Raw genomic sequence first — 12,610 nt, 5'->3', positions numbered from 1 at the left:
GGGTGACTCTGGCCCGGCGCTTAGCCACTCTGAGTTCTGAGTGGACACGATGATATTCCCTGTCCCACCTCCTCCTCTGAGGGGTTCTAAGGCCCAAGAAGGGAATGGCAGTGACCATGATTTGCCTGACACTGCGCCGGGCTCAGCTCCCTCTTCCTGGCCCAGTGTCCTGAGTCCAGAGGGGAGCTGACCTCCCCGGGAGAGACTTCTGAAATGGGCAAGGGGAGGGCACAGGGCCTGTGACATCGGCCTCAGCCAGCAGCTGGGGAAAGGCACCTGATGGTCCCCGGTGCTTGTATTCTTTAACTCTTGCTCCAAGCTGATGCTTTGCTTTTGAAATTTTAATAATTACGGTTTTCGAGGCTAATTAAATGGAGAGGTGAGTGCTGGCCTCTGTTGACAACCAGAAACGCCTTTAGGGAGCCTGGTGCCTCTGGCGGCCTGAAGGAAGTACACGAGCGGCCTTGTGTCCTCTCCTCACCGAGCCTCCGCTCTCGCTGTTCCTCCGCCCAACTGCCCTTCCCCTTCTCAGCCTGACGGGTCCCTACCTGTCCCCCACGCCTGGGTCCGTGCCCCTCCACCATGAAGGCTTCCGGGAGCCCGGTCAGGAGCAAGTCCTTCCTCCTTCTAGAGGCATGTCCCTTCCTCTGCTCTGGACGGTAGCCCCTGTCCGCAGGGCAGAATGCCGCCTCTGCCCACTGCCCCCAGGGCCTCTATTCTAGCACCGGCGCTTTTGGTGAGGGGAGATTGTTTATGTCTGTCTCCTCACGGGGCTCTGAGGGCAGGTGGGGACACGGTCATCCGCTGTCCCCAGCACAGCGTGGGGCCGGCCTGGCATACGGAAGAAGTGCTCAGAAAGCCTGTTGAAAGGAATTCAGTTGTCATCTCCGCCCCGTTAGACACTGTGTTCCCAGAGGGCAGGGGCTCCAGATATTCTCGGAACCAAAGAAGGGTAACTGCAAATAAACCACCAGGAACCTGGGGACACAGACACCTGACCCAGGCAAGGGCAACAGGAAGGCCCCTCCCAGACCCGGGTCAGGGCCATGAGTGTGCCAGGGTCGAGTAAGATGGATGAATGGATGGGTGGATGGACATAGATAGGACAAACAGATGATAGATAACAGATAGGTTATAGACAGATCGATAGATGATAGACAAATAACAGATGATAGAGAGGTAGAGAGAGATAAAGGATCGATACAGATAATCGATCAGTTTCCTGTGTACTCCTCTGAAGCAGCTCTACACTCCCACTGGTTCCCTCATCACAGAGTAAATATACCTCTGACGTGCTCACTCCGTGTGTGTATGATTTAACTCTCTGAAAGCGGTACTTTGACCCCATTACCTCCCACCACCAAGGAAGTAAGCATCTGACCAGCAGATGTGGGAAGAGGAAGGTCAGCAAAGGTGTAACCAGGATTTAAACTCTGCCTCCCACAGGGAGGGGAGGGAGCCCTCAGCCTGGCTGGAGGCCTCAGTCGGGCAGAAACTCGGGAGTACAGGAGGAAGCCGAGGACTTCGGGGTCCTGCGCAGGACCACAGGACACAGTGCACAGGTGGCACATGGCACAAGTCCAGGACCCTCCGCACAGGCACCAGTGCCGAGCCTGGTGCTGTGCACCCGATGGGGCAGCCCAGGGCGCGGCAGGAAGACTGCGGCTCTTGGAGAAAAGCAAGCTGACCCTGGCACAGGGCACAGGGCACAGGGATGGGGGCAGAGGGCAAGTAGCTGGCTGAGAAAGAAGGAAAAGGTGCAGCGAGTGCCCTTGGACATGGCAGAAATATCTCTAGAAGACCAAGTTTTAAACCCAAAGTGATAGGCACACCTTGAATTGGCAGGATTCTTTTCTTTTCTTTTTTTTAATTTATAGAATGGGAGGGAGAGAGAAAGAGAGAGAGAGAGAGAGAGAGAGAGAAACATCGACGTGAAAGGGATACATCAAGTGGTCGACACCCGCACAACCCAACCAGACCAGGGACAAACCACAACCGAGGCACACCCAGTGGGAACCGAACCCGGGTCTCTCCGGACCGCAGGCCGATGCTCCAACCGCTGAGCCAAACCGGCCAGGGGGGCAGGATTATTTTCTACCATCAAGGCAAACAATGGCTTGTGGGCAAATTGAACTTAAAGAGAAAAGTCAAGTCACACTCTCACACCCACAGAAGCAACACGCACATACTGTGTTCACACATGCACAACACCCCCTTCACATGCCCCAAGTCCACTGTGGCCTCCCGTGGTGGCTCTAGGACAGGGCTCCCTGCGCCCACCACAGAAGCCATGTCGTCCCTTGACACTTGACCAAACCAAGAACAACACCAACGCAAAGTGGAAAAACAAAGTAGCATACCCAGCGTGGAATTCAGTGCAACTATGTCTTTTACGCTGGCTTCTGTCAAAAGGAAATGAACAAAGAAATAAATGAAGACAAGTAGTAAATAAATGAAATGAAAATGAAAACAGAAGAGACCATCAGAGCCAGCCTGCCTTAGGTTTCTCCTGAATGCTGACCCTCCCCTGGCCCCCACCCCAGGGCTGGCTCCTGGGTCCCTGGGGGTCCACCCCGAGAGCATCCCAGCCCTAGTGGGCAGCCTTCCTGGACCTCATCAGACTGTCCCACGTGCCCCCTCCCCGGTACTGACCCAGGATCACCAGGCCCTCGGGGTCCAGCTCATACTCTGCCCTGTAGGGCGCGGGGGCCGAGAGGTTGGCAGTGGACAGCAGCTCCTGCACCAGCAGCACCCGCACCACTTCAGGGCTCAGCATCGGCTGGCGGTGCTCGGGGATTTGGAGGATGAACCAGAAGAAGCAGGTGAGAGGTCCCTCCCTAAGGCGGGCAGAAGTGAGGGGGCTGGGAGGGCGCCTGCCGTCTCTCCTGCCCAGCCCCCTGCTCCTGTGGGGAGAACACCAACTGGGGCTCGTGCATGTCGAGTGCCCAGGCTTCGCCCTCCACCTTCACAGGGGAGCCTCCTAACCACCTGAGGCAGGTGCTCTCCTCATCCTCACTTTGCAGGTGAGGAAACTGAGGCTCAAGAGGTTAGGTCGTATGCCACAGACCGTGCTGAAAGTGGCAGAACCAGACGTGAGTGGAAGATCTGGGCCGCCCCCCAACACCTCCCTGTGGCCTCATCCCCTGTGCCAGGCCCTGGATAAGCACTCGTGCCGTTGTCCGGGTCCTCCCTACCACACCACTATGCCCACTCTGCAGATGAGGAAACCAAGCACAGGGAAGGAAGGGCACATGAAGAAGCCAAGGTGCTGCTCCCTGCCTCAGTTTCCCCATTTTAAAAAATGAGGGCATGGCATCAGAAGTCAACTCTCCACCCCTTCTTTGAGTTCAAGGTTCTAGGGGGTTGGTGTCAGGGGGGCCAGGCCACTCACCCAAAGGAGTAGACGGAGCTGGAGTTGTAGTAAGCGCCCAGGCGGGTGCTGGTGATGAGGGCCTTCAGCTAAAAGGAGGGGAGACGGTAGCCCCCGGTGACCCTCTGCAGAAGCCCCTCGACCTTGAGATGCCCTCTCCCCCGAAGGCAGCCGCCTGACGGGAGCCTGCAGGGGGGAGCCTTGGCCGTGATCCCACAGGGGCAATGGCCACCAGGAGACTTCATGCCGCTTCCACGTTTCCCTCCCCACACACTCAGGCACGGTCCCGCTACCCTCCCTCCACCAGCTCTGGTTTCCATCGGCCACCAATGGCCTCTGTCCCCCTTGTCAACGTCACTCAAGTCCGAGAAGCCCCCGCGGCTCCCGAGTCCCCTCCTGGCCCGGGCACCAGCCCGGTGCTCGGCTGGCTGGTGTTCACAGGTTCCCTGCCTGCTGGGGCGGGAGGGGCAGGGCTGGAGGTCAGGAAAGCACTTGGGAACACAGACAGATGACGTGCACTCTTCTCATTTGAACCCACAGCCACCCTCCGGCAGGCCCTGTCATCACTCCACGTCACAGAGGAGGAAAAGTCTCGGGTGGGTCCCCAGAAGCAGGTCGAGTCAAGGACATGACGCAAGTGGCTGGCATGGAAGTGATTCTGGGGGACACCAGGGGTGGGGAAGAGAGACTGGAAGCGCGGGGCAGCCCACGGGGCTGTGAGGGAGCAGGGCAGAGCTGTGGGCCACCGCGGTTCACTCGTGGGGAGCTCTGGGAGACGGAAGGGCATCGTCAGAACTGCCCCACCGAGGGCCAGGGCTGCTGGGTGTCCGTCCACCCGCTGTTTCCTGTGGCTGACGTGGCTCCTGAACAGCTGACAGCAGGTGGAGACCACCCCAGGGCAGGGAGCCATGCCCTAGAGGGGCGGGGAGGCGCGGGCCCTCCAGCCTCCTTGAACTGCGCTTACTTCCCCAAGGTCATGCTCCTCGTAAGTGGCACAATCAGGATTTAATTCAAGTGCATTTGATGCCAGACTCCACTAACCACGCCCCCCCCCCCAGGTCCCTGTCTGCGTGCCAGAAACAGCAGACTCCACTAACCACGCCCCCCCCCCCCAGGTCCCTGTCTGCATGCCAGAAACAGGCCTCTGCTTCCAGCGAGCTCCCCAGATAGAGTGATTAGGGGCGTGACACAATCAGGCCCCCCTCCCTTCTCATCCCCACGTTCCTTCCCTCCCACCCCCCAAACCCGTCCCTACCATCTCCTGGGCTTTGGCGGTTTCACTGCGGAAGGCACTGGACTCCCGGTGGGCAAGGTCCTGGGAGAAGTGGCGATTGAGCACGCGGAGGCTGCCTGAGTACACCTGGCTGACGGTCACCTCTGCCTTGTACCCTGCCCAGGAAAAGCCACAAGTTACCCAGGCGCAGCGGGGCAGGCTCCCGTCTCCCCGCCCACCTCCTCCACCACCGAACCCTCAGCTCAGCCTCCAAATCTTGGGCCTCCAAGGAACCATCATCATCCTCATCTTCGTTATTGTCGTCATCACCATCTAAAGTTTACTTGGTGACAAACTGGCCCCAAGCTGCCAGGGAGGAGAGAGGCCCACAGATGGATGGTGTCCCAGAGGCTCCCAGTCATAAACTGATGCAGTGATCAGTCCAGGACATGGATGACATAGAGACCAGGACATCCCATGGGCCCAGGTCCAGCTCAAAGGTTACAACCTCTGTTCATCCTCCCACTCGCCAGGTTGTCCAGGGTGTACCTACTATGTGGGGACACTAGTAAACCAAGAAAGATGTGTCTCCCCGTGAGGAACGGACATTGGTGGGTAAGACAGGTGTCAAGAGCCTTCAAGAAGAGGCACAGGTGCTATTGGCATGACAAAGAAACCAGGCCTGGGTTAGGGTGACCCTCCAGCTGAGATGGGAGGACTGGAGTGTAGATTAGGAAGGGGGGAGGGAGGGAAGTATAGCATATGCAAAGGCCCTGAGGCAGAGGGATCTTGTAAGAAGAGGGCTAAAACCTATTTGGCTGAAACACTCAGATCAGGGCAACAAGAGGCTGTGACATCAACTGGGCAGGATTTTGTCTTTATTTTCATTTTTTTCAATCTTTTTTTTTTAATTGATTTTAGGGAGAGGGAGAGATAGAAATATCGATGAGAGAGAACATCGATTGGCTGCCTCCTGCATGCCCCCACTGGGGATTTGGCCCACAACCTGGGCATGTGCCCTGACCAGAAATTGAATCGGCGATCTCTTGATGCATGGGTTGACACTCAACCACTGAGCCACACCAGCCAGGCCAAAATTTTGTCTTTACCAGATGAACAAGGGACATCGTGAAAGGCTTAAATTCAGGGATGACACCATCAGATTTCTGTTTTACAAAGACTATTTTGGTTGATGAAAAGAGAATAGTTCCATAGCCTTGGGTTTATACTTCTATCTATTTATTTATTCATTCACTCAACTAACATTTATGGGGAACCTACTATGTGCAAGGACTGGCCTAGAGCACCTGGGAATATGCCAGTATAACAATAAACAAAACAATAAAGAAAATAAACTCCTGCCCTGAAGAGCTTGTAGTTTAGCAACAAACGTACTATACACCATGTTAGAGGTGTAAGTGCAAAGCAGGGCTGGGGGTGGGCTGCAACATGAAGGCCAGAGAAGGTGATGGTGTCAGCCATGTGGCTGTTGATCTGTAGAAAGAGCTGTCCAGGCGTGGAGACCAGCACCTGCAGAGGCCCTGAGGCAGGAGCTGGTCTGGTGTTTGAGGAACAGGAGAGAGTGAGTGAGGGAAAGCAGGAGATGAGATGGGGTAGGACGTTGGTTTTACTCCAAGTGAGATGGGAACCGTGGGAGATTTTAAGCAGAGAAGTGAGATGCTTTGATTTGCTTTGTGCTGAGAAGAGGCTGCAAGGCAGAAGCAGGGGAACCTGCAGGAAGTGGTCCAGGTGCGAGCGGCCAGGGTAGGAGGCGATGGAGCCTGGGCCAGCCTGTGCGTGGAGAGGGCGCGTGTGGTTGGTTCCAGCTGTATTTTGGAGTTGGAGATGCCGGGGTGTGCTGGCACATTGAGAAAGAGCGTTGCTGGAGCCCGGCCACCACCCAGGGCCTGAGAGCACTGCTTTAGACTAGGCAGAGATGGTTCACCGTGGGGACGGGCAGAAAGGCAGAACCTGTGGGTGCAGCTGGGAGGCGTCTAGGGGCTTCTCTTCTGACTGGCTCCGTTTTGTCCTTGAAACAGGCGGCAAAGTGGGTCGGGGTGCAGGCGATTTGAGAAGAAAGTAGAAAACTGTCACCCAGGAGAAGGAAAGGACCAGGGAAACAGAGTTGGGCCGCATTAGGGATCAGGGCCTGTCTGCCGTGGGAAACCAATGCTTGTCCTCTCTTCTCCTGGGCTGCTTTCTGGGTCAGACTGCAGCTCAGTTATCCTACGCTGGTGTCCTAGGCCTCCTGCCCATCCTCACTGATCCGTCCCCTCACCCGGTGACCAGAACCCAGAGCACAGCCTGGCCAGGGCCGGAGGAATGGCTCACACATCTGAAGTGCCTCTTCTACCCTGATCCCTCTGCAGGGCAGGAACTGGCCTCCCCCAGCTGAGGCCTGGGGGCACCTGGCCCCCTGGAGCAAACCCTCAGGGGGCAGTTTACTCCTGGAGCATAACCAGGAGAAATGAGACTCATCCACAGAGAGACAATTGACAGGTGAGTTTCTGGCTCTGCTGCCTGAAGCTCTGTGGTTTACCCTGAAGACTAATCATCCCACAGCCTGGGGGGCAGGGCTGGGCCGCTCTGTGCTATCGGGGCGCTGGCTTCCTGCCGGTGGTGGAGTGCACCTTGCTTCCCCTCCCTGCCCACCTTATCTCTGAACACGGTTACCATCCACCCTGAGCCACCCGGGCAGGTTTACGTCAGACCCAGGCTTCCTAACTGTGTCTGCCTTGCCCAGAGGCTGGCTCCAGACTACCGCCACCTCGACCCCCTCTGGAACACTTTTGAAGAGTGTTTGATGGGGAGTCTCTGATCACTTGTCTCTGCTAGGGCTCCCCAGCCCCTCAGCTTCCCGTGTCCTGGCACATGCCATGCTTTATGGTGACACAGGACTATCTTCAGAGCCTGGCACAGAGCTGGCGTAGAGGAGGTGCTCAGGAAGGAAGGAGTCTTCTACAGTGTACATGGGACATTTTCACAGGCACCATCTGCCTTGGTTCATCCATTGTTTTCCAGAGCCAAGCCAAGAGCGGGAAGAATGAGGTAAGGTCTCCATCAGTTTTAGAGAAAGACACAGTAGGTGCTCGAGAGTGTTTATTGAATGAATGAATGAATGAATGAATGAGTGAAAATGCACCCAGAACATAGGCCAGTTGCTTCTGGGGAACTGGTTAAGAGCTGTGACACCAGAGAGGGAGGCCAAAATTCAGAAGGTGGAAAAGGCTGTGAGCCACCTGCTCCGGGCCCCAGGCCCGCCTTTCACTGTGTACTGAATTCCACGTGTGCCTGAGCTGGGCTATGAAAGCCCTCCGAGTGTGTGGATGACCCCTGGATGCACGAGTCCTATGTCCTTCCTCCTCTTCATCCCCATTCATGATGGGCCCTGGAGACTCAGGTGACAGAGCCGTGGTCCCTACCCCAGAGGAGCTCCCAGGCGGGGCTTGGTGGGCAGAGGCATTAACTGGTGCCAGGAACCACAGGCGCCACTCAGCCTTCCCTTGCAAAGCCAGCTGGCTCAGAGCCCCAGGGACCACCCTGGAGGGCTGCAAGCAAGGGGAGGCACTGTTTATATTCCTTTGGCTTGTTGGTTCACCAGAACTGAGGGCTGGGCGAGCGCTCCTTCCCAGCTGGTGAGAGCCGGGGGCACCCAGCCGAAGTTCCAGGACCTAGAACTTAGGTGCAGCAATACCCCCATCTCACAGGACGGGAAGGGAGACACAGAGGGAGGAAGAGCTGGCCCAGGGTGAGTTGGAACCCTGGTCTGTTCTGCTGTGCCCGCCCCCGCCCCAACCACCCCAAGTTCTTCCCAGGGGCCTTTCTGGGGCAGGCGCACGCCTTTACCTAGGAAATACCAGAGCAGGAACCCCCCTGAAGCCAACACGACCAGGGTCAGCCACAGGGGTGCCAGGCGGAGGTGGTCCCGGACTTTTCTCTTGGAGTCTTCAGAGGCCTTGAACATCCCCTCCGGCTCTGCCTCCTCACCATCACCTCCTTCACCCTGCCCACCAGCCGCCTGGGGGGCCTCAGCCACCGGCATCCTATCAAGGAAACAGATCAGGGTTGACAATGGCTTGGCACGCGCAAGGGAGCCTACGGTGAACGCCGATGATGCGCAGGAATCAGACATGGCCTTTGGGGTGGGAGGAGCGTATCGCCAGGCACTAAGCACTGATGGGCAGTGAGCACTGAGCCCTCTCACTATGCGCAGGAATCAGACAAGGGCCTTTGGGGTGGGAGGAGCGTATCGCCAGGCACTAAGCGCTGATTGGCAGTGGGCACTGAGCCCGCTCACGATGCGCAGGAATCAGACAAGGGCCTTTGGGGTGGGAGGAGCATATCGCCAGGCACTAAGTGCTGATTGGCAGTGGGCACTGAGCCCGCTCACGATGCGCAGGAATCAGACATGGGCCTTTGGAGTGGGAGGAGCGTATCGCCAGGCACTAAGCACTGATTGGCAGTGAGCACTGAGCCCGCTCACGATACGCAGGAATCAGACATGGGCCTTTGGAGTGGGAGGAGCGTATCGCCAGGTACTAAGCGCTGATTGGCAGTGGGCTCCGAGCAGCTCACCCAGAGGGCGAGAGGCAGAGCGGGACCGCCTGGCTCGGGAACCCTCGCTGCACCCGCATCAGCCTTTCTGTTGTCGGAAGACAGATGGAGGTTCCAGCACCTTAACCCGGCCCCCTCAGAGGCTCTACCCACACATGGAACTAAGAAACATGGGGTCTAAGCATGGGGTCCAAACTCTTGCCCCGCGTCCTTGCATTCAGGGGGATGCTCTTTATTCCTCCTGATTCTCCATAGCAGAGTTTCCCAAAATACCAGTGCAATCAGTTCACTGAGCCTACCCCAGAGGCCCGTGGGCCAGTGCCGTGCTGGGCCAGCGACCTGCCCTTCACAGAGTGCTGTCCCTTCTGTCTCCCTCCCAGCCCACAATTCTCCTGGGGCTGAAGAAGGAGACAAAAATTAATATTCACTTAGCGTCTGCCACAAACATTCCACAGGTATCACCTCAGTTAGTCCTCTGGTCACCCAGGGATGCGGGGACCACTGTCCGCACGCCCTCTTCTTCCTCAGGCCCACTGTGTGGACACCTCACCTGGATTATCCTGCTTAAACCTCCAGCCATCGTCCTAGGTTCTGTACCCATTGGACAGATGAGGAAAGTGAAAACCGAGTGTTTCAGCAGTAACTCAGGCCAGGGTTTTCCTGACCTGCCTCGTTTCCCAGTGTGATTTGAATATCGAGCACCCGCCACCAGCCCCACTTTGCCGATGAAACGCTGAAGCTGCGAGAGGCTAAGCCACTAGCCCAAGGTCACACAGCAGGCATGGGGGACTCGCCCAGGTGTCTGACTCCCTGCTCCTTCCTCTGCTCCTGCCTGCTTCCTGTAAACGGGCTGTTAATTAATAAATCGTGATTAAGTAGTAACTGATTGCCATCCCCCTCAGGGCCCGGGTCTGCAGCTCTATTACCAGGCCCCCGCCCCACCCCCACGCAAACTTCTGAGTACTCTCTGGCTGCTCAGGCAGGCTCCCCCGCAGTAGAGGGAAGGCCAGGATTGCAGACCCCCGAGAAGTCAGTCTCCTGGAGCCCAGAAGTGTGGCTGTGAAAGGAACCCCCAGATGTGGGGTGTTGGGGGGTACCTCTGGGCTGTATCTTGGGTTTTTGTACAGGGGGTTTCCCAAAATGGGACTCCTCAGTGACGCTCAAAGTCCTCCCAGCTGGATTCAGGGGGGCCCCGGCTCTCCTGCTTCCCCACTTCCTGCCACTCCAGTTGGCATTGTTCCCAGTCAAGGGTTCCTGGCATCCAGCCATGGTAAGGAAGAGAGGATTCTCAAGTGGGCATGGGCCTCCCCTCCACCCATAACCAGAGGACATCCAGACATGTGGGACAGCCACCCCACTCTCCAAAGTGTCCATGCCCCCCCTGTGAGAAGTAGGCTGAGCCCCGACGCTGAGCAGGGGAGCCAGATCAGGGCGAGCCCTGGCCAGCCCAGGTGCTCATCCTCTCTCAGTCCCGGGTTCCCTCCCTCCTCCAGACACAGCCACGTACATTTTACTCTTGAGTCTGGATCACCAAGGACCTATTCTAGGATGACCCACAGAGCTATGGGGACTCGAGGGCATTACACGTGACAATAGCTGATGTTTATTTTAGCTGTTCCCAGGGCTTCATGTGCACTGTCTCATGCAAGCCCTACACAGACCCTGGGGGGTAAGTTCCCTTATTATTTCCATTTTACAGATGAGAAAGTTGAGGCACAGAGAAATTGAGCAGCTTGGCCGAGATCACACAGTTGGTTAACAGCAGAGCCAGGCTGCAGACCCAAGCAGTCTGTTTATAGAGTAACACCCTGACCCCTATACTCTACTGACTAACTTATCCCCTGGGTACTGAGGGGGAAACTGAGGTTCAGAGAAGGTCATAGGTCCATTAGAGGAGGCAGCAAGAGGAGCAGTCCTGGGTAGGACTCAGTAGGCCTCCTCCTCCCTTTCCCCCTTCCCCGGGCCAGGCCTACACTCTGCAGATTTTCCCTCCCTCATACATAAATGCCCCTTATATCTATCTGGGGGGACTTGGAGCATCACAGAAAAGCCCACTTTCAGAAAACCCACTGCGTAAAAACCCAAGATTAGAAACAGCCCAAAGTGGGGCTTCACCTGGGCTCCCCATCGCTCCCACCTGGACTCCTGAGGCAGGTCCTCCCTGGGCTCTGCCTCCACCTCTCCCCTGGCACACCCTCCACAGCATCACCCATTACTCCCCTGCCCACCTCCAGCCGTTTACGGCTCAGAACCCTTTAACGGCTCCCAGCCACCTCCGAACCCCGCACTGCACCTTCTAGACCTCCCCGGCCAGGCTGCTGCCAACCCCCTGCAGCCCTAACTTCACTCTGCGGGCGCATCACTCTGCGGGCCACAGAGACCCCACTTTTGTGCTGCCACACCCTCTGCCTAAAGGACTGCGGGGACCCTTAAAGGCAACTCCAAGGCCACCTGTCTGGCCTGGGTCCCGGGCCCCAGGTAGTAAGCTGCCTCCTCCCCTGGGCAGCGCTCTGTCAGATCAACAACATGCCTGTATTGGCTTCGTCTCTGTCCCCCATGAGAAAGGGGGCCGTGTCCCGTCAGCCCTGGTTCCCTGCAGGAGCCAGCTCAGGGCCTGTCGGGAATGAAGGCTCAGTGGATTGCACAGAGCCCAGGACTCCAGGCTCCTGTGCAGTGCTCTCTCCCGCATATCGCCACCAGGGCACGGGTGACAGCATTGGCCGTAGGGAACTAGGTTCCGTCTCTGAGCCACCCCACTTTGGTCGAACACATCTGCTCGATGCCAGTCTCTGTGCTGCCAGCGGGACCTGAGGGGGCACCCTGGTGCATAGGAGACCCCATCCTCACCCTCGTGGGTGACAGGCCAGCGGGAGATGGACAGCTGTGGCAACTGACAGCTGCGAGGATGACCAGGCTGCTCCTGTCTTTTACTATTGCAATGACTTCCCCATCATTTCAAGGGCCCGGTCCCTCTGAAAGACTGTGGCTCTACCTTCTGAACATTCCCAGAACCCAACTCGTTCTTGGTACCTCCATGGCTCCTACCATCATCCAGGCCAACATCATCTGTCACCTTGACTCCTGGAATAACCAGTCGTCTGGCCACCCTCAGTAGCAAATTGCCACACAACGGCCAGAGTGGCCTTCGCTCCATGTGCCCTGCTCACAAGCCTCGCATGGCCCCCATCCACCTAGAACAGAGCCCAAAGCCCTGTTGCCGCACACAGGGGCCTATGTGACTTGACCCTCGCTCATCTTTCTGTCCTCTCCCTCCCTCTGCTGCAGCCCCTCCCAGCTCCTTGCCAGACCATCAGTATATCAGGACACACCGCTTCGGGGCCTTTGCACCTGCTGTTCCCACCACCAGGAACGCTGTTCCTTCGCTTGGCCTCCTGGCCTGCTCCTTCACCTCCTTCAAGTCTTTGCTCCAATGTCACCTGGTCAGTGAGGCCTTCCCTGACCACGCCCCTCTC

At 57.3% G+C, this 12,610-nt stretch overlaps 1 protein-coding gene across 1 annotated transcript in view; it reads right to left on the bottom strand.

Annotated features, from left to right (window-relative positions):
* TMPRSS6 (transmembrane serine protease 6) overlaps positions 1–8,628 on the bottom strand; it is a 29,311-nt gene extending 20,683 nt beyond the window's left edge. The window contains exons 1-5 of the mRNA XM_036252227.1: positions 8,430–8,628; positions 4,626–4,759; positions 3,392–3,459; positions 2,653–2,837; positions 2,361–2,402 (exon numbers count right to left, since the gene is read on the bottom strand). Coding sequence (XP_036108120.1) covers positions 2,361–2,402; positions 2,653–2,837; positions 3,392–3,459; positions 4,626–4,759; positions 8,430–8,625 — 625 coding nt within the window. The 5' untranslated portion in view covers positions 8,626–8,628. The remainder of the gene's footprint in view (positions 1–2,360; positions 2,403–2,652; positions 2,838–3,391; positions 3,460–4,625; positions 4,760–8,429) is intronic.
* Between the last annotated feature and the right edge of the window lie 3,982 nt (positions 8,629–12,610).

Source organism: Molossus molossus, unplaced genomic scaffold (assembly GCF_014108415.1).
Source record: "Molossus molossus isolate mMolMol1 unplaced genomic scaffold, mMolMol1.p scaffold_m16_p_10, whole genome shotgun sequence".
Taxonomy (NCBI): Eukaryota; Metazoa; Chordata; class Mammalia; order Chiroptera; family Molossidae; genus Molossus; species Molossus molossus.
This window is presented reverse-complemented; position numbering and strand designations above follow the sequence as displayed.